Source organism: Grus americana, chromosome 3, assembly GCF_028858705.1.
Source record: "Grus americana isolate bGruAme1 chromosome 3, bGruAme1.mat, whole genome shotgun sequence".
In the NCBI taxonomy this organism is placed as follows: domain Eukaryota; kingdom Metazoa; phylum Chordata; class Aves; order Gruiformes; family Gruidae; genus Grus; species Grus americana.
Window position 1 is genome coordinate 18976953 of NC_072854.1, and position 21883 is coordinate 18998835.

General features: G+C 44.3%; 2 protein-coding genes across 2 annotated transcripts; one reads left to right on the forward strand and one right to left on the reverse strand.

Annotated features, from left to right (window-relative positions):
- Positions 1 to 489: 489 nt before the first annotated feature.
- Positions 490 to 3019, reverse strand: SOX11 (SRY-box transcription factor 11). Its single transcript, XM_054822210.1, has one exon. It carries the CDS (start codon positions 2684 to 2686, stop codon positions 1475 to 1477), a length of 1212 nt encoding a protein of 403 aa, XP_054678185.1. The 5' UTR covers positions 2687 to 3019; the 3' UTR covers positions 490 to 1474.
- A 32-nt stretch (positions 3020 to 3051) lies between these two features.
- On the forward strand, positions 3052 to 4298 carry LOC129205119 (translation initiation factor IF-2-like). Its single transcript, XM_054822211.1, has 2 exons — positions 3052 to 3974; positions 4112 to 4298. The coding sequence occupies exons 1-2, from the start codon at positions 3052 to 3054 to the stop codon at positions 4272 to 4274; spliced, it is 1086 nt and encodes a 361-aa protein (XP_054678186.1). The 3' UTR covers positions 4275 to 4298.
- The last annotated feature ends 17585 nt before the right edge of the window (positions 4299 to 21883 follow it).

A 21883-nucleotide genomic window follows, 5' to 3' on the forward strand; every position in this document is an offset into this window, starting at 1 on the left:
CTACCGCTCCTCCGCGGGCCGGGGGTGACAACATGGTATCTCCAGCGTTACTTCTACAGACACTAATAGCGATACGAGTTTCTATCAGTTCCAGCTGATTTATTAAAATTGTCAAGATACAGACTTTCAGCATTAAAAAAAAAAAACAGGCTATGATGTTGACAGTGCACAAGTCTGCTTTTGCCATCATTTGCTACAAAATATGCAGATGGTCTGTACTTTAGATTATATTGCACAACATGAGAAACTTTTTTAACTATGTGCCTTTTTTCTTTTTTTTTGCTAAAATCGAGAATCCAGTTTCATACCTTCCATCTGGGGCCCCATCCACATATCACAGCGTATGAGATACATAAAGTCCTACTATAGTACAGTACATATACAATCTTTTAAACTAAGATAACAGCTCTGAGGTCTATATCACCATTTTCAATAAATCTTTACCTACAAATATTGAACAAATCTGAACTATAGCTGTACAAAAAAGTGTTTGTTTCTTTTTTTTTTTAAAACCACAAGGCCTTTAGATGCAAGGATTATTTTTTTTAAAATTTTAATCCTTTTAAAACCAGGACGTAACGTACCAACAAACTTGCATGCTAAAAACAGAGAAAAAAAAGAAAATAAAAGGGAAGAAGTGCCTGAAAAGTCTTACTGAAAAAACACAGCAAGAATGTTCCCTTTTCACTGTACAAAAATACGCCTGAAAATATATTAATTTTTAAAAAAGACTGAGGTCTGTTATGTATCAAAAATGTTTCAATACCTTTTTGTACTGAGGTCTAGGCTGTCTGGTATTCAATCAAGGAGGTATAAGGGAACAAGTTACAAAAAAAAAAGTTGGCAAGTAGAAATCACATTTGTAAAACCATAAACAATTTGATCTGAAAAGTAAACTCTGATCTTAAGTCAGTTCAGTTATTTGTAAGCGTTTGTACAGTCTGCATTTTTTCAAGCTCCCTGCAGCTTTGTTAAGAATCGGATGCATAGAAGACATCAGTTTTCTCCCTCCAAAAAAAGTTGCAATGGTCCCTTTCGGAAAAAAAAAAAATCAGAACAGTTCTTTAAGATCTCTCACGGGAAAAAAAAAATCCACAAACCCCCTTGAGTAACAGTTGTGCTGCCAAAAGACTTCTTTGCAGACCATCTTCCAGACTTCAATCAGAGACCGACAAGCTTCAAACAGCGCCTTCTGTATCATTTTTTCCCCCAGTCCCATTTGCCTTTGCTGTTGTTGTTGTGATCACCAAATGCAATAAAAATTAAAAAAACACAAAAATAATAAAAAAATTAAAATCACAACTCCCGGGCTCGGAACTAACTTCGAGATTTTTTTTTTTAAAAGAAAACAAGACTTTTTTTTTTTAATCATCAGCATCATCATCAGCATCATCATCATCATCACCACCGGCGTCGCGTCGCTCCAGCTCCGCCGCTGCCTCGCCGCCCGCCCTCGCCGCTCCGCCGCCCCCGCTCAGTACGTGAACACCAGGTCGGAGAAGTTCGCCTCCAGCCAGTCGCCCGCGATCATCTCGCTCAGCTCCGGGGTGCAGTAGTCGGGGAACTCGAAGTGGGAGCCGAGGCTGCCCTCGCTGAAGGAGTCCAGGTCCTTGTCCACCAGCGAGAGGGAGAGGTTGCCGGCGGCGGCGCCCGCCCCCAGCTCGGCGGCGGCGTGGCCGTGCTGGGAGAAGTTGAGGCTGAGGTCGAAGAGCAGGTCGTCCGCCTCCTCGCTGCCGGCCGACGAGGTGGAGATGGACCGGGAGGAGGCCGGGGAGAGACCGGGCGGTTGCTGCGGCGGCGGCGGGCCCTGCTTGGTGATGTTCTTGAAGCTGTAGTAGAGTCTGCTGCCGCCGCCCGCCGCCGCGGCGCCGCCCCGCACCTCCTCGTAGAGGCTCGCCCCCTCGGTGGACTCCGCCGAGGAGCTCAAGGTGGGACTCGCCGGCACTTTGGCCACGTTGTACCGCCGCAGCTGCTGCGGCCCCGGCTCCTCGTCCTCCTCCTCCTCCTCCGCCTCCTGCTTGATCCGCAGCTGCAGCTCGTCCTCGTCCTCCTCCTCATCCTCCTCCTCGTCCATGAAGACGCACTTGACCGTCTTGCTGCTCACTTTCAGGGTGCCGAAGACGTACTCGTCCCCCGCGTAGTCCCCGTGGTGGGCGGCTTTGGCTCCCGGCTTGGGGGGCGAGGAGGCGGAGGAGGCTTTCAGCTTGCTACACTTCTTGCTGGAGCTCTTGGCGCTTTTGCTGCCGCCGCTGCTGGTGGGTGCGTTTTTCTCCGGACTTTGGCTGGCGTTGGGCTTGGCCGACGGGTCCATTTTGGGCTTTTTCCTGGGCCGGTATTTGTAGTCGGGGTAATCGGCCATGTGCTTGAGCCGCAGCCTCTCCGCCTCCCGGATGAAAGGGATCTTCTCGCTGTCCTTCAGCATTTTCCACCGCTTGCCCAGGCGCTTGGAGATCTCCGCGTTGTGCATGTCCGGGGACTGCTCCATGATTTTTCTCCTCTCGATCTTAGACCACACCATGAACGCGTTCATCGGTCTCTTTATGTGCCCTGACGCCGTTTTGCACCAGTCCGGATCGCTCTCGTCCAAAGCGACCGGGCTGCAAGCCATGAACTCGCCCTCTTCTGTGTCCATCGCTTCCCGGGGCAGGTTGCTCTCCGCCTCCGTACTTTCCGCTTGCTGCACCATGGTGGGCTCTCGCCGAAGCGCCGCTCTTCCCGCCGCGCCGCTCCCCTCCGAGCCAACAAAGCCGCTCCGCCGCCCCCTCCCACCGCCGCCGCACCTTGCCCCTGCTGCGAGCCGAGCTCTCCGCCGCGCTGCAAGGCGGAGCCCGCAGGGCGACCGGCGGGGGCTTGCTGCTGCCTGCTGCCCGCAGCCCCGGCGGCCCGCTGCGGCCGGGCCGGGCACGGCTGGGGCGCGGCTGGGCTCGTGCGCTCGGCGCCGCGCTCTGCCCGTGCCCCGGCCTCGCGCCGCCGCCCGCCCTGCCCCGCCGCGCGCGCTCCCCTTTCTGCAAAACTCCCGGCTCCTCGCCCAACTAGTTATCAGCGTTTCATATGGGTGACATCACTCCCGCCGCCCGCCAATGGCGACGCTCGGCCGCGCCCACTGACACGCCCACCGCTTTTATCAGCTGTCCCCTCCCCCCAGCCCGCGCTGACACACCCCCTGCACGGGGGGCGGCCGGGGGGGAGGGGGCCCCTGGCTCCCGCTGGCTCGTCCCTCCGCCCGGGAGGCGGCGGCGCTGCGGGGGGCTCCGGCCGCTGGCTTCGGCCGCGGGGAGCGGAGCGGTACGGAGCGAGGCGGGCAGGGAGCCGGAGCCGGAGGTGGCGGCGGCGGCGGCGGCTCCCCCGTGGCCCACTCCCCTCAGGAGGCCGCGGAGCCCCGCGCGGCTCGGGGCGGCGGGCGGCAGGGGGCGCTGGCGCTCCGCGACCGCCACAGCGGCGGTGCGACGGCTCCTCTGGCGGGAGCGGGGCTGGCCGGCCGGTGCCGTTCCCGGGGCTGTCCCCGCCGCCTTCCCGCTGGACCGGGCTCCGCAGCCTTCCCGTGCTCCTCGCCGGCGGGTGCGTGGGACGGACCTCGCGGGGGAAGGGTGTCTTCCTCGGCGCGGCTGCGGTGGTCGGCGGCGCGGGTCCGCCCACCGCCGTCTCCCCCTCCGCAGCGGGGCCGGGACCGTAAACCCCCGGAGGAAGCGCCGGGTGCCTCGGCTCCCTGCCCTCATGGCCCCCCCCCCGCCGGGGCTTGCCTCGGTGGCTTGTTGGCAGCGAACGGGGCTGCGAGGCCGCAGGGCAGGGCCTGGCACGCTCCTGGGGCGGGGGGATCCGGTGGCCTGCGGATGGTGCTTCGGCGGCCCCGGCCTGCTGGGCGGCGATGCCCGCTGCTCCTCAGGGCCGGGCCAGCACGGGGGGCCTGCCCGGGGCGGGGGGGAGGTCCCCCTGTCCCCCAGGGAAGGCCCAGCCAGCCCGCAGGAGGTGAGCCGGTAAGGGAAGTCATCGCACCCACCTGGAGGCATTTCCCGCGTGGCGTGGGCAGAGGGTAAAGGCAGTTTCTCCGAAGTAAGGGGTGAAAACTTAAAGCATCTAACAGTGCTGATTTTTTTGTTTGTTTGTTTTCCAGAAAGCATCCAGTTATTCAACAATGTTGTGATTATTGCAGAACGCCTGTAGCGGATCCAGCTATTGCGGATAATACCGTGTTTGTTTTCATCGCAGAATTTATGAAATCCAAAGCCAACGGTGTACTCATCTGTGGTCATTTTGCTTTGCAAAACGTGTGCTGAAAATGAATTCACATACTGTTCTGTGGGTCCCTTTGTGTTTTTCTAGCTACCGTTTACAGTTATTAGCAAGACAAAAGTTTAATAAGTTTTGTGATGGTTGCTGGCTGGATGCAGACATGATGGCAGTGAGAGGGATGAGCCCTGGCACAGCTTCTGCTCTGTCAGAGCGCATCCTGTGAACTGGTGCTAATGGGGCAGCAGGTCCCCTGGTACATCATCCTCTAATTAGCACAGTGTTCATTTTCCTCAGACCACAGCAAAATTACTGTGGATGATGTGACTATGATATCATAGGACTGCAGAGTGACTAGCACGGTTACAGGAACAAAAAAAGCCCCAAGAGTCACTCACCTCTTTTAGCTTTATGGATACATTAGGGCTACCGGGTCTCAGCTGCTCTTGTTAGGAGTCAGGAGGAGTTTGAAAGAGTAGACAAGAGGCAGATACATAGTGTCATGTCACTTCCCATGCCTGACCCCAGCTGGGTGTAGAGGAAAAGGAAAGGGCATAGCTTAAGAAGGTTCAGTTACTTCGTTGTAAAGATGTATTTTGTAAAAAACCTCTCTGCCTCTCCATGAGTGCCCCCAGGAGGGATTTTTGCTCTGAGGTTAGCTGCCACCTCTCTCTCCTTGTCATTGCACCTGGTGGTACAATCTACCCCCATAATAATGCTTATCCTTGTGGGAGGTAGGAGGTAAAATGGAAAATTTGCCTGAGAGGGTTCTCAACCTGACATAAACCATTACAATTTAGAGAAACCGCATGAGGAGAGGGTGCAGTACCTTCGGGAGTGCCTGAGTTTGTGCCACAGCTGTGGTCTCTCTAAGGAGGGCTGTTGGCAGGGCAGGGCATTCCTTGTGAGAGGGCAGTGAGTTTGGCACTTTTCGCCCCGTCCGGGTGAGGACTCGCTCAGATCGGGCACACTGTAGAGCCATCTGTGTCATAAGGGTTTCAGAAGGGGTGAGAGTGCGTTTCTCCTAACAATGGCATGGACAGGAGTCTTGGGAGATACGTAGCTGGCTGGCTGCCTCCAGGGAAGGCAGCTTTACTGCTGCTGACACTTACTAAACCGACACCAGGATACCAAGTGTCTCTGTTAATCCTATTTCTTAGTATTTTTCTGTAAATATCGGTAACCAAAAAAATTGCCCCTGTGAGAAATTCTGAGGTTTTTACATGCGTTTTGAATCTAGATAGAAGTAGCGGTGTAGTTTTGCAAAATGAAACACATCAAAGTGTTTTAATTTGTTGTTGGTGTTTCAACTTTTATGGGAGATTTCATTATGTCATATGACTGCATAAAATTCAAGCTGATGAAATGAAAATTAAATGTTTCCTCAATTTCCTATGAAAGGAACAAAAAAATTTTCATAAAATACCATTATTTTGCTGAAATAGTGTTTACTAAGAGCCAGGAACCATTTTGGAAAATTTTGAGTCAACTCCAATGGAAACCACATAATATCAGTAAGGCATTTTGGTGACTAGAACTCTATCCACTAGGATGACAGAATCTGACATTTAACACGTTAAAATCGGGAGAGATCACTTTTAATACAGCTTTGGTGTAGGTTGAAGCCACCATGGTTACCACAGACTTTGTCTGGGATTTTTCTACCCCTCCATTTGTGTCCCTGTGAAGAAGCATGTGTCCATAATACTATGGGCATCACGTAACTTTTGTAAATCCCATTTTTCTATTTTTCTGGTATATCTCATTTTCTGAAGTGTCTTGGCAGCATTTCAATTTTTCCTCAAAGTGATCTTTTAAATATAAACAGCATTACTGTTTTCATGCTTGTTAGTGTTATGTTCTCATTGGTTTTTTGTTTTATTTTGGAGGGTAGTGCTAGGAAGATAATGAAGCTGAAAACAGGCTGATAAATAATAGCCACACTCAAGAAAAAATTATCTTGAGGATTTTGGAAATCTGATTAAAACATGTACATGAATAAGTAGATATTACTGTTAAAATGAAATAATTTACTGTTCTAAAAGCAGTTCAATAATTGTATGTGTGCGTGTATATTCCTATTAGAGTGCAGCAGTTAGAGCTAACAGCCCGCTACTCATTCTTTTGAAATTCAAATGCATAATCATCTTTCCATTATCTAGGTCAATAGAAGGCTGGGCTACCCCAGAAAGTGGGAGAAAACAGGTAAAACAGGATTCACCAGAGAGTTTAATGCCTGCCCCCTTGGATGGAGGCTGTTTTTGCAGGTCTACATCTGCACTGAACTTCCTACTGCTCCAGTTCAGGGGGGGACGCGTTATCCTGAGTGCAGTGCAGCATGAAAATGTACTATGAGTGAAAATACCCGGGTGTCTGAGTCTAGAAGCTGGCGAGATGTCTCCAAAGCCAGCAGAAAACAGGAGTATAGGTCCTCTGAATGTGGACCTATGTGCTTACATCTGCCCCCAAAAAATCTTGCAAGATTTTGACTGCCAAACAAGAATTGAATATGGGCAAAAAAAGTTTGTTGTTGGAGAAATAGCGTTTTAGAGAAAGTGGAGGATATTCCCTCTCCTTATAGTGCCTGCTCTCTGTGTTAGATTTACATAAACTGAAAAGCCAAGATTTTTACTGCGCTAAGTCTGAAGACAAATAGTACTATGAGTGCAGTGTTCTCTCAGTTATTTATTTCATGCCTGTTCTGAATTGTGCTGCAGATTTTTGTCTGGAGAGCCCAAAATGACTTCGCATGGGGAATGTGTGGGAAAACTGGAGTTACGCACCTTCTGCAAGGTGTGGGAAGTGGTTTCAATCACAAGCTGTAGATTCAAAATGGAGGAAGAAAGAATTACAGTGTCAAGAGAGTTTTGTCTTAATGGGAAACATGTGATGGATTCTGAACGGAGGGGTCACACCTGAGGTTAGATCACAGGCACATTTCCTAGGGATCTTTTCTGGAATAAACATAAGTTCCTTGAGTCTCGAGTTCACAAGGAAAAAATAAGCTGTGGTCTTACCTCATGTCTGCTAACACAGGGTAAAATAGTGAAAAGGCACACTGGCTGTGCTTTTTATGATTTGGTGAATCTTTCCATCCCTAGAGTTTTTTGCCTTAAGCTGCTAATTCACATGAAAAATTCAACTTCCTTGTCACTGCTATGAAGGTAGCATTCTCTCCTGTCTTTTCAGCTACTGTGTGCTAGCTGCTGCACGTTCTTGGAGTTGAGATTGCATAAGACTGTGGTTTCCACAAAGCCTTTGTTTTGAAAATAAAAGTATGTGGGCGCCTGGAGCTGACACGCGTAACAACTGAATTTCAGAGAGGTGAAGTGCTCTCAGTTAACTGAAACAGAATAATCGTTCGAGAGGATAAAGTAGTCAAAATCCAGAAAAACTCAATTAACCTTGATTTTGTGTGCCGTAATCTTTATTTTGCCAAAAGTACGAGCATCAGCTACAGCTCTGGTGAGGGCAGCGCGGGGTTTGCTGCCTGGCCAGCACAGTGTGTCGCCTCTTTCCAGGCGGTGTGGTCCTCTGCTGCTGCTGGGGCTGCGCGAGGGAAATTCTCAGTGGGAGCAGGAGCAGCTCCTCCTAGCTAACTTCCTGCCAGAGCTGAGAACTTACTCATCGGCCGATGTGCAACTCTACTCCTAGCTGCCTAACAGAAATCTGACAAAAGAACTGCCCTCGAACTGCTCGCTGCCTGTAGGTTGCTCTATGTTGACCATTGTTTGTAAAACGTTATCGGCAAAGACATCTTGGGGCACAGAGGCTGTGTGCATTCGTTGTAAACTGAAACAATCCAGGAGTTAAAAACTGAGCATCGAGCAACCTTACTCTTGCAGTGTGTGTTGTGTGCAAGATGCGTGGCTGGGATTGACTCGAGGTGTCTGAGCCTGGCATCCTGAGGTGTGGTGGTGCTCCACCATCCTCCCCTAAGACGCTGTAGGACGACCGTGCTGTCTCACTGGGGCAATTTGGATGGGCCATTTTCTCTCAGCCTCGAAGTGTTGATCTTATACTAGGAGATGTTTTAAGATACCAAGATGTATCACTGTTTTTCATAATATCATCCTGATAGCAAAGTGCAACTTATTAAAAAAAGAAATTCCTAATGTGTTTTCTGGGCATCATGTATACTGCAAAACCTTTTTATGCTTTAAGAAACAGCATAAAAAATAGTGTTGGGATGTTCCACGTACATTGCAACCTTCTCAGAATTTTTGCTTGCAAGACAAAATACTTGTTTTCTTCCTAGTTGTGAGACTAAAACCTAGCTCTGCAAGTCAGCCAGGGTCCCTTCCATCCCACAGATCATTGTAGTAGTAGTACTTCTGTTTGGCAGATAATTTCCTCAGCCACTTGTGTGTAACCCTATTGATTTGAACGTCTGCCCCCAGCAACACCTGTGCAAATTCACGGATGGCACTGGGATTGCACAGATGCCATGGAGGGCATATTCTGGCATACGGGATATTTATTACTGGTGGTGATGCATGAGATGGAAGGGATCCAGGACTCGGGCTGAGTTTGTGCAGCTGGCAGTTAGAAATGTACTTGCAAACTGAGCTCATTGGGTAGGAAAATCAGTGTGATAATGAAGCCAGAGCCCCCAGTGCCATTTTTACCAAATCACGTTTTAGGGCAGGAGAACAATTTAGAAGAGATGTGACTCTTATTAAAAGTGTCTGAAAATTGTACTTGGAAAAAAGTGAAGGGAATCCCATAAGAGATTATACTGCAGTTATTTGATATCAGAAATTACTGTTACTAAGCTTGTTTAAATAGAAATGTTTACTTGTTTCTACTGAAAACTTGAAATATGTAAATTCAATGTGTGAATTTAAGACCAACAATTTAATTTTACCTTAAATTTAATTAAATATTCAGTAGCTGGTTACATGAAATTAAAAAGAAAACAATTATTTTTAACAGGTTTTTTTTGACTGACATGAAATCTTCTACAAAATTCAAACCCATTCAAAGTGACAGAGTTTTTTTCATAATACTATACATTTATGTTGTTGTCCTATAGACATTGAAATCCATAGTGTTTTAGCAGGTCTCTTAGGAAAAAGTGTTGTACCTTGAACCAATTATAGGCCATCTCTGGTTAAATTGCAGACCCAGTTTGCTTAATATGGGTAATTTGATGTTGTAAAGTATTTGTCAGTACCCCAGGGTAGTCTCTTAGGGCACACAGGTTTCACTGTATAATATTTCACACTAATATGTGTGCCAGTTAATCTGCTTAGGTGGAGACTATTTACGACTCTTATAGGATTTGTTACATTATGTACTTAATTTATTAAATATGCTTAAAGCTTCTCTTTATCAAATCTAGAATGATAATGATAGTTATTGCATTGGATTTGCTTATTATTTTTAGGGAGGTGGGGGGGAAGTCTATTTAGTCCTTAGAATGTGAAAATTTAACTTCTTAGAATGTGAAAATTTAGCAAGGACATGCCAAAAAATGCAGAATGGTATAGCACTAGACATCACATCAATATACCCATTAGAAATATAAAGCACCTTCGCAGCTGAATAGGTGCAGACACACAGATTTATCATTTACCTTTTCCTCCCTCCTAAAGAACAGCTGCAGCTGGCCCCACTCTCACTTACACCAAATAACATGTGAACCTATAAAATGGACACGGGGTGTTTTCTTTGGCTCCATTGCCTTGAAGGAGGCAGCAACATGACCTGCAGGAAAGACACCAAGTCCACGTCCTCGCCTGACTGGGATCTGCTGGTCAGCTGCCCTTTGTATATACCGTTCTAGAGCACGTGAAAAGGTGCTCTGCAGCATATGCCTGAAAGATTTTTAATTTACTGGACTCATGCAGTGAGCAGGATTCTGCACAATTCTGCAGGAGTTTTGCTAAGAAGGGCCTTGCCCTACATGCCACCTAGTCCCATGTCATTTCCTAATCACAACACTGAAGATACCCAAGGACATGGCCATAATGGGACCCGTCCCATCAGATCAGCCAGGAGTCACCCTGGGAACAACTCAGAGGTCTGCTTTAGCTGTGCTTTCTCGTCTGTGAGCTGTGAAAGCGTGTGTGACGCGTGGAGCCCAAGCCAATGAGCTCGGCGGTGTGCGTGCCGGTTTTGTGCAAGGAAATCTCCTTCCTCGGGAGCTGTGAAGCTTTATAGCGCAGGCAGGCACCGCTGGGTGCATCGAGTCAGCGCATCCCCCACGTGCCCTGACTGTGTTCCCGTCCGAGCGACTTCTGCCCGCTTTTGGCAGGGCTCGGCTTGGAGAAGCTGGGGATGCCGGCCTCTTGCGCTGCCCTGGCCTCGCCCTCCAGGCAGGCTTTTCTTGCTGGCAATCCTCAGCTTGGGCTTGCGCTGGCAAAATCCGGGTGAGAGAAGTGCAACAGCTGTGGAAAATGGAAATTAGAGCTTCGTTACTGAACAAAGAAGCAAACCACATAATATTCCTATTGGTTGTATATATTTGGAGAAGAAAAGGATATATGAAGATCTTTATAAAGCTCTTTATGTCATTGTTTTGTTATGTCCATGTAAATCTTTCTATTACCATTGTTTCAAAAAGAAATAAATATAACAAATGTTTCATTGCCTATTTTTTTTCCCAAATGGAAAACAAACAAACAAACATCCTAGTAATAAATAATATCAGCAGTTGCAAGAAATTGTACAGTAGCTAAACAATGAAGGCACATAGAAATGCTGTTTGTTTTATTCCTACACAAAGCCCCGCTGAATTCACAGGAATGAATTAAATATGCTGAGTGTGACTGGGACTCTGGGAAAGCAACACTTCAGTTAATACTGGTTTTAATTTTCCATTTTTATTAATTTGTTGTAAATTTGGATAATAGCTTTAAAATAAAAGCCACTATGGAACTGCAAATGTGTATGCATATAAAAGCACATTTCTAATTCCTATGAAAATCACCTTGTGTTCTTTCAGTTCCTCAAAGAATATCCAGCAAAATTACTAAATATTCACCAAAAACAGGTAACTGCAAAAAAACAGCATACCATTCCCTCTAATAACTTTTGCATTGTAGTAAAAATGAGAAACATTTTCTTATTCCATCCACTATTTCATATTTATGAAATACACTAGGAGGGAGGTTCCAGGTATGACCGTACCAGTCATTTAATGATGGTGGAGAACACATTAATTTGGAAAAGATGATTCATCTTAAACCAAAAGCCCAAACTGCCTGTCCTTCTCCCTTCTCCTTCCCTTACATTGCAAACTGTACACTGTTGGTATTAACAGCACCAAGACATTCAATAACATCAGAGGCTTGAAGGTTTCCTGATGCTTTATTACACAATGATGAAAATATCATAACGCCTCTAACTTCATCAAATCAGGCATTTCATTACAGCATCCTGCAAGTATAGAAAGCTGATTGTCTTGTGTCAGCATGGCCCGAATCCAGTTCTTGCATACAAGACATGGTTACTAATGATCTTTGTAAGTCAGCTGAGACTTGATCTTTTTTTTTTTTTTCAGTCTTGCCACACTAGAAATTGTAAGTCAGAGCAGCAGATAGAAAGAGTTTATTACAGCTTATCATATAGTTTGTTTGACAAAATGGTCAATCAATAATAAACCAAAAATTAATAATTAATTGTACTTGCAATTTGCACAGCGGTTTATATCTCGCAACAAGGTGAAGCCTTAGGTAAGGAATTATTATTATCAGCAGTTTATAGAAGGGAGCTGCAGTTTTGGGATTCTCCCTGCACCATCAGTACTGGTCAGAAAAGGACGGTACAGGGAGCTGGAAACGTCTTCCCGATTTCTGTTTTCTGCTTTACCTGGAAAGGTCTGATTTATCTGACTGGCTGTGCGACCCAGAGGGATATCTGCGCTGCCAGTTAAGTAGTGTGTGGAGGGAACCATTTATTAAGCACAGACTTGCCCCAAATCCTGAGTACGTGCTCAAAGCCTTCATTCAGGTATGAACTTAGGCCAGTATATTCCTCACCTTGCAGGGTAGATTCACTATAAAGAATCATCTTTTTGGTGAAGAAGATTAGCAGAGGTCTGCATCCCTTCTGCATCCCTTTGCGTCTCCTTTCTTCGTCCCTTCCCACGCTGCTGGAGAAGGAAGGGGCAGCTGACCAGCCATACACATACAGAGTGCTCTCCAAGCTCTTCATCTGGCAATTAAGGCATAAACGAAGCAAAGCAGGAACGGAAGATCTGAGCCAGTGCTAAGGTAATTTATCTAAGGCTACACAACGAGCCTGGCAGAACAGGAATAGCCCTGAAATCCTGCCCATTACGGTCCTGCGGACTCTTCACCACACAGCCGTGAGACCAAATGAATCAGTATGCCGAGAAGTCACGTCTGAAAAGACAGCTTCTACAATGCAATTGCTCCCATTTTGGGCCAGGGTAAAGATCAGAATTGGAGCCAACCCAAGGAGCGAGGTATATGAAATGGAAGCATGCTTTTTTTTGCATGTGAACAGTTTTCTCTTGAAACAGATAATTACTTGGGAGAACCATCTACTTCTATTCTCAAGCAGAAAAAAAAAATATTGTCACGTTGTTCCATTTCTGTGTTATTCTGGTAATGTATTTTAGTGACTGTACGCATTTCTGACTATTCAGAATCACTTCGCAGAGAGATTGAATTTACATTTTATCTAGACACCAGTCTTACCCAGAAAGATCTTTTTCATTTCAGTGCTAGTTTGAAAATCCATTATTTGGTGTTCATTGTATGCAGGTTTTCATTTCCAGCAAGATTGCTGTGGCAGAAGAAATATAGACAAACTCAATGGCTTCCCTAAGTATGAGTTTTCCTGTAATGTAGAAAAAGCCTTTCTAGTTTCCCTGAGCACTGAGCTTGGAAAATGTGGGCCTGATTCTGGAAAATAGGGTTTGGTTTTGGAGAGCAGTTTAGCATCCTCACTTCCCACTTGGAATCTGCCTCTCTACTACCTGGGCCCCTCCTGGCTTTCAGGATAGATAACATTGTTTCCCTGAGAAAACAAAATAATTTTGTATTTAAATTGTATTTAAATGTGGGATTATGAATCAGCTGGAAGTGCTGGTCCTGCAGCTCTTAGTGTAATCTCGGTGATGAGAGCTGCTTTGCCAACACTGATCCTCGTCAGGTCCTTCTACTAACACTCAAGAGTTAAAGTTGTTTCAAAAAAGAAATTTTCTTCCCGTAAGAAAGTTTATCATCAGTCAGTTCCGGTGGCCATGCCGGAGCGCCAGTCCCAATGATACTGTTAAGCCATCTAGCCCGAGTCACGTAAAGTCGCTGTTCCACTATCTCTTTAGGGAGCCCAAAATATTTATCTACAACCTGGTGCCTCTGTCTGGTTCAGACTTCGGGTAACACCTAACGCAGCGATGCTTTGGTTCAGGTCAGGGGTCTTTTGTTGTCCCCAGAATGCAAATGCTTGTCGTCACCGTGAATTTTGAAAAAGTACCCGGAAAAAACTGGAACCGATGGTTGAAATGCTGCTCATGAAGAGTATTATGAAAGCTTCTGATTTAGAAATGTCAGCGTGAGAGCATAGATATTTCAAGTTGAATGTAAGTGATATAACTTTCTGCCGACTGTTCTATTTGAAACAGACCTTTACATTAAATCAACAAGAAATGTGAATTTTAAGTTTATTCAAATTTTCTTCACTGAGATATTCTCATTTGTAACAGTAATTTCTCACTGCTGTTTAAAGCGGTGCTTTTCCAGTAACGTTATGATTTTGACAAAATCACATATTTCTGGATTTTGCTTTGAGAAGAAAATGTCAGTCATTCGTATTACACAACAATATTAATTGGTTCCTGCCTGGATGTGATCCTGTGCAACCTGCTCTAGGTGAACCTGCTTTAGCGGGGGGGTCGGACAAGTTATCTCCAGAGGTCCCTTCCAACCCCTACCAGTCTGTGATTCTGTGGTGAGCAATTGGACAACACTCCAACTCACTTTGGAGACCACACTAGTGTTCCTGTCAGGCATTTAAATGGTGAACTAAGGAGGAAAGAGAGGGCAATCACGAGCTGATGCAAATGGCAAAGAGAGCGAGGAGAAAAGGTGCAACATGGAAAGAGGGGGGGAAATCCAGACATCAAAATGTGCAGAAATAGGCGTTAATTGTCATATTCCACTGAAAAACGCTGAATTTTTATAACAAGGCACGGAGCCGATAAATCACCTTGATAACATCGACTGTATATAGATTATTGTTTCTGATCATTGTGCCAGGCTTCCCGTTAGCATCAGCACGATGACTGATGTAGACTGCAGGGAATATGAGAAGCGCACAGATAGCGGGGCCATACGCTGCAATTCCCAGGGGAATGCAGTCCTCTCTATATACAGGGTTTGGCACTTACAGGCTGGAAACTAGAGGAGGGAAAAACCCTGAAGCACAGCAGTGGAAGCGAGCTGCCATAAATTGGTCCCGTCTGACCTCTGCTTTTAATACAAAAGGTTTCTTAACTGTAATGGGAAAAAAAAAAAAAGTTCAAAATGTGTTTAAAACCCATGGAGGGTCTGAGCCATAGCAACTTGCCCCTTTGGAAGGCACAGGCATAAAGCAGTATTTCACAGCGTTTCACCGCAACGTTGTCTTCAGGCTTAATCTGGTAGTGAAATGCTTAAGCAAATAGTTACAAGAAAATGAGTTCTTAGGGCAGCTCCAGTGTCACCCACGTGTGCAAGATAAGGTTAGCAACTGCTCTCCTTTTTTAAGTGAAGACACTCTGCAGCTCAAATACGAAGGCAAAACGTGAATGCTTCAGCACAGGCCATAAGTACTTCTGTTTACACAAAACCAATGTACTATTTTGAAATACCTCTCTTCCCAGTGGCTTTTTTCTCCCCGCCCACCCCACCCCCCAAAAAAAAAGAAAAAAAAAAAGGTCCCTTTTCTACTTCCAGTCCTTCTGCTTTTCCTGGTTGTGGGCACTTGCTGACAAGGAATGAAATCTATCGCGCTCTCTTTCCAGAAATGCTTCCCCCTCTCCCCGCTTCTCTCTACTCTTGACAACAACAGAGCACAGAAGAGTGCAGCCTTAAACCAAAATTTTCTACAGTGTGTCATGTTGCTGCTGAAATTTAATGATATTCAGGGCTAGGAGAAAAGAGCAGCTGCCCTCCAGGTGGTGTTCCATAAATGCTCCCCAGAACCCAGCAGGAAGCTGTATAAGTTCAATTCAGTGAAGCAAATTCAATCATTTGCCCCTTTGTAAATGGAGCATAAGCAAAAAAAAAAAAAATAAATTCTTTGAAGGATCCTAACACAACAACTACATGTACCTAAAAACTCACAAACACATATTTTTGCTGGTGTCGCTCATATTTCAGGTAAGCTTAGTAAGATCTTAGCAGCAGCAATTTCACTTTAGAGCGATGTGGAAATGTGCAAGAAATTCCCATAAATATCCAATATTTGTTTCATGCAGAACTCAACAATTAGTGGTGACTAAAATGCTATAGGTTTAAGAAGTTGTCTTCATAATGCCTTTGTACAAATATTAAACAGCTTTTCCAAGGAATTAATTTTTTGTGACAAACCTAATTAGTGCAGCATTGTTTGATTAAGTATGAACACTGTTGTGGATTTTCAGTTCAGGTTGTTATTATTTTGTTATAGACTCTACCTACAAACTAAAAGTACAGCAGTAAATCTTTTGAGCCACAGATGCTTTTAATACTAATTATTGTGTTAATGCCTAAGATTCATAATTATCCTTCACAGTAAACGGCATAATTTACAACTGGCTTTATTAATACATTATTCAAAATTATATGCAACCATCTTGTTATGGTAGTCTGCCCGGACTATTTACTAGATATAACTGAATGTCAGTATTTTTACCTTAAATTATTTTAGCAGGTTTGAACTTCACCTTGTAAACAACATGAAAGTGAATGTTTTTCCTCTAATTTGCTGAACATTTGGCCTGATCTGCTTTTTATCTTAAACAGGTATGAAATATATTAGAAAGTGATAAAAGACATTCTCTGTCCTCATGCAACTAAATAACTGAAAAAAAATAAAAATAAAAATAAACAGCTTTGATTTGAAAACAGGAATTTGGCAAATGATTAATACATTATCTCTTGTGTCACTTTGAGGGGGAAAATTGCAGAGCTGAAATTCTGTCTACTGGAAACCTGAATTTCACAGTGCATTTTCTGTTAGTAATCTTTTAGAAAGGTTTTCAAATTCACCAAATGTATATATGGAGAGGAAGCAGCTGGATTAACCTGATATCAAATTAATGATCCACTTCCAAAGAGTGCTTTTAGGAAGGAAGAAGGCCTGGTTTCATACCATGAAAGGCCGTTCAGGGTCTCAAAACCTGATTTTGGTATTTTTTGAGTGCCACTACATTAAGATGGCAAACCACAAAATCTGTAGTCCAGTTCTTGAAACTTTTTTTGCTTTATGGACTATTACGCTGTCAAAACTCTACTTTTATAAGGTGCCCAAGTATGAATTTATACAACGATAAAATTTCTAAAGAAGCCATAAATGTCTAAGGGATAAGTAATGATTGTTATCACAAAAGCATGCATACCGGAGTGTGTATTTAACCAATACACTCCTTTCCTTTACCAAATCAATAGTCATATATTCTCACGGCCCTTTTTTTTCACGCTGCACTATTTTTGCAATAACATTAACTCTGCTAGCCAAACTACCAGATGCCGAATTCAAACCGTCGCAGGGTGTGTGCAGACTACCAAATTACGTGCTGAGCTCCGGTTCTCACTCAGGCCCCGGCTCCCGCACCGTACCCGGGGAGAGCAAGCAGCAGCCCCGGCAAGGCGGGAGGATGGAGGAACTGCTTCTGACCCAGCTTCCCGTTACCACCGTCTGAAGCCGAGCGCCTTAGTAATTCACGTCTCCGTTCAGCCTGAGTCACGAAGGTGGTACAAGATGATAGCATTGGATGCTCTGACTTCTTTGTGTAGGCTGGATCACGCACGTGTGGAGGAGTCGCAGAGCCCCATCCCGCACAATGCTGGGGATGCTGCAGTAGAGTGACGTCAGACACAGGGATGCTTTCATTAGCTCGCTTGCAATAGTGCTGGGGTCGTAACTACTTTACTCCGTTTCATAGAGAGGGACTTTCAACCCTTACTCTGAATTTCCTCACCTTTTTCCCCCAGTTTATTTCCTATTCATGCGTTGAGGACATCTGAGCATATGCTACTTTTAGTTGGGTTGGTTTTTTTTTTTAGGAATTCCCTTTTGCAAAGCACACAGAAACCCACCAACTAGTAGGAATGCCATCCAGCCTAAAATTGCTTCTGTAGCTGCTGGACCATAGAGCTTCTCTTACCTTTGCTGCTAGGAAAACAGCCCCGTTTCTTAAAAGAATATTTCTGAGGCTGTCATAGAAATCACGAGTTTTCTAAATTAAATGGAAGATATTTCTCCAATTAGCTGAGAACACTAAGAACAACTGTTTGAGCATTAAAGCTATGAACTGATAACTTTGATATGAAATTCATGATCATTGGACCAAATACTCTTCTCTTACAAATAGTTTTCTGAGAAGATGAACAGTACGTACAAAGAGCAGGAATAAATATTTGATAGGATCTGTACCTCTTTGCTTATGAAACTGAGAAACTATCACAACCCCCACTGAAAACCACTGCAGTTTATTATCTGCTCCCCTAAATTTTCCATCTTTATTGCATAAAATTGGTAGAGATATCTCCAGTTTGAGACTTCCCCTAGTAGGAAGAGGAAGAAGGTAGAACATTTAAAGTAATAAGTAATGTAGTCTGAATACAAAGACGTGAGCTGTGGCTCTGTGTCTGTGTAGCTGTATTAATTTCTGTGGAACAATTCCTAATTTAAACCATTTTTCAGGAAAATACAATGCTTTGAGTGTTTTAAGGGTGGGTTTTTTCTGTGTTATCTAGGAAAGCATATGCTCAAAATAGGGATAGACCCAGCTAGAGTTATAGGAAAGCAACTGTCTTTTGAAAACTGTTTTAAAACTCTGAAAGCTAAGCATCAAAAGCAGAATTGGTCAAGCAATATTATTTTCTGAACCAAAAATTGGATAAATGTTAGCTTTTGAGGAATTTGTTATTCAGCCAGGAAACATTCCCCTTATCTGGAATGTTTTAGTATTTGCTAATTTTTTTTTTTTTTTTTTTTTTTTTTTTACTTATATGGTGTTCCTGACTGAATTGCCTACTGTTTAGACTCTCCGGGATGGTCGACTGATCATTTCTTATACTCCTTGACTGCATGACTAAAGCTGCAGTTGGACGTTTGTTGGTAAAATACACAGATTTTTTTTTTTTTTAAAGCAAATTTGCATTGTTTAATAGATTTTAAAAGCAAGAGCTTAATTTCCCATTTTTTTCCCCTCCCACGAAAATCATTCTTTCTGCTATTTCCAGCACCGGTGCAGGATATGGAGACAGTGTGTGAAAAGCAAGGGACTATTTATACCAGCACCTCTACAAGCAGCTCTTTAAACCAGTGTGCAGAGCTAAGCACGCCTCTCTCTTTTGACCTTCTGCACCGTGCGCTGGCTCGCTCAGCCTTATCTGCAATCAGAGCGCCTGACCCTCCACATCCTGACGGGTCACAGGTATTTCCTTCCACGTGGGACCTGAAGGGTACTTCTCATTCTAGTAGCTAAACCACATTTTTTTTTCCCAGTGGATTTCAACAATGAAGTTGTATTGATATAGCTTTTTTTTTTTTCCCCCCACTGACTTTGTTGCTATTTGACAGTCTAAAGAGAATTATTAAGCCTATCCTGTTTTCTTAGTTTTTATTGCAAATGTTTTCCTAGTTTTCGTACTATTTATTAAAAGGTTGCATGAAGCCAAATATTTTACACTAAATAATAGTTCTGAATAATTGATATGCTAAAAGCATGTCACCTAAACTACTCATCAAATTCCAAACAAAGAAACGTCGTATCATTTGTCTGAAACAGTCCAATTTCGATGTAACTTGTCTGAATTCCTCTGTTGATTTCAGAAATGACTCTCACACCTGACTACATTTGCTGATATTCTCCTCCCGAGAGTCAGGTTGATCAGAGTACAGACTCTTGTTCCCTGCACTTCTTGGATTCCAGTGTCAGGACAAGTCATAAACAGAGAAAAATCTCATTGCCTTTGGGCAGTGAACATTGCAGGAGATCTGTTTGCCTTTTGCACCATTTTATTATATAATCCTTTGCATCCTTTGTTGCACCTAGCAAATCAAAATGCCATTAAATGACCTTTTAATATGTCCTCTTTTTTTTTTTTTTTTTTTAAATTACATTTACTGAGCAGGGTGCAGGTAGCAGGCTGAGAGGGCAGTAGTAAGAGAGGATGAAACGCTAGTCCCTGTGAAATCAGCAGCAAAGATTCAGTTACACAAAGAGGAGCTCAAACAGGAACAGGAGAAGAGAAAACATGAGCGTGGTAGCTACCATCTCCTGAGACCTCTGCGGATGCGTGCTGCTCTCAGGAGATCTGTCTGCAATCCACACAGTGACTCAGGGCTTCTTGGCCTGAGATCTGAGCAGCTGTTGAAAGCCCTGTTCCTCCACCGCCGGCGTGGGTGGTGTTGCTCCCGTGCCGGAGGCTGTGGTGAAGGGTTTGTCCTGGCCACTGTCCGGGCTGCCGGACCTTGGCTTTCTGTGCAGTCAGGGGAGAGAGAACGCCCCCGTGTCCCTTACGGTAGATGTTCGCACTAATTTAGAAGGATGGATAGATACACCAATCCAGAAATCCAAACATGCCCCTTCCTTTCAAAGACAGTGGTTTGGTTTGAATTTTTGTGCCTTTTCTGTAGCACCAAATCTCTAAGTATAGAGAAAAACTACACTCCCGAGCCTCTTTTGCAAGGAGGATAACACCCAGTTACACGCTGTGTAATCTCTAACATTAATGTAGAAACATCGTCTCTAACGGTAATGTAGAAACAGAGTGGACAAGCTCATTTGTATTGTGACCTACAAAGCAAGTACCAAGGAGTTCCAGGTTTTCAGATGTAAGAAAATGTTTTGGTTTTTAAAAAATGACACCGTGACTTACTGTGTAAAACCCCCAAATCTCCGATACTGAATTTTCCTCTTAAAAACATTACTTAACAATTTAAGTCTTCTCTCTGATTTTAAAAAGACTTTCTGATGCCAGGACAACCTATATTTTTTGACAGGTAGATAGAAAACTATGAGTTTACAAATAGAGATTTTGTACATATGTCAAAGTATGTACTCAGTAAAGGCATTTATATCCAAATTTAGTATTTTTCTAAATGTCAGCTGAGAGGGATTTTTTTTTTTTTTTTACATCCAGGTTATAAATTCCTGGAATTAGGGGTTCATAATATGGAATTGTTTAGAAACTTTTATTTATAGCAGCACTAGCAGATGCTGCAATAATGAACACTAGCATCTAAGCTGTTCTGGTATTCCAATCATTCATACCAATTTTTATTATGAGCCCTCTAATGCAATGTAATGTACAGTGTCTCTGCCACACAATCAACACACACGGTTTTCACATGTCCCTGTCTTTTCTTGTGAGTAGAGCTATGTAATTGAAAGCATTTTATCAGCTCCAGAGTAAAAGACATCAGGGGTGGGAGGGAAGGGATTTAGGTACACAGCTCTGGTTGATAATGAGAGCTTCACTGTTACTAAATGTTTACTAAAGATAAGAACAAAATATATTTGTGGCATGAACTTCAGATAATATTTTACCTGCTCTTTGAGCAGGTAAGCAAAACAAACACTTCGCTCTATCATTTTCAGTAGTGAACTCAGCAATAATTTGCAGAGAGAGAGAAAGAAAGAAAAAAAAAAAAAGAGCAACCTTGACTCTGCTCATGCTATGCTAAATGGTGCTATTCAGACAGGGGCTAAAGCAGGGGCAGGGCAGAGCCGTACTTCCTCCAGGAATATTTGGAAAAAGACTGCACAAAGTGCCCGTCATGGCAGAGATTGCTCCTTTGTGTGTTCTTGACACACTTTGCGGTGGGTGGGGAAGGAGTCCCACTACTCCCTTTTTCTTGCCCATCCTCTTTTTGAGTGTGTTTCCTTGGAGGTGCCAAACCCTGACTCCTCTCTTTCTTTGCTCAGTTGGGCTCTCAAGTCCTTTCTTCATTCTGTGCATCCGTGACAAAAATTCACCACCTAAACAGAAGCGTTATTTAACCCCTTAGTTCTGACACTGCCTAAGACAGTCCTTTGACAAATGCCCCAGTCTCCAGTCATGGTGTTTCCAGGGAATGTCCTGACAGCTGTAAAGCTCCCGTGTCTCAGGTGCCCTCACAGGTGGGTGAACACCAGGCATGAGAGCCTTCATCCCGTGGAGGCAGTAGGGCTAATTTATCTTTGCCCTAACACCGTCTATGCTGGCACAGAGTATTCATAGACCAGGCTTGGGGGCACCCCAGCTTGCTCTGAAGCCTGCTTGCTGTTTGAGTTGAGCAAGATGGTCAGGGACCACGTTGCTGGCGTGTCCATGAATATCAGGGGTGGGGATATGTCTCTTGTGTCATGTGAGCATCTGAATTGGAGATAACTGTGATCTGTAAAGTCTAGTTTCTAAATTTAGTTTAGTCCTTACAGTAGCCCTTTGGAAATGTGGTAAAACCACCAGTGATGAACTTCTCTGCCACTTTAAGTCTCTGGGGAGCC

What these genes read in the sequence shown, in the direction of transcription:
- SOX11 (XM_054822210.1), bottom strand. Translation starts at nt 2,686, where the DNA reads ATGGTGCAGCAAGCGGAAAGTACGGAGGCGGAGAGCAACCTGCCCCGG.
- LOC129205119 (XM_054822211.1), top strand. Translation starts at nt 3,052, where the DNA reads ATGGGTGACATCACTCCCGCCGCCCGCCAATGGCGACGCTCGGCCGCG. An exon ending in AGCCCGCAGGAGGTGAGCCG is followed by an intron (nt 3,975 to 4,111) that starts GTAAGGGAAGTC and finishes TTTGTTTTCCAG; the next exon opens with AAAGCATCCAGTTATTCAAC.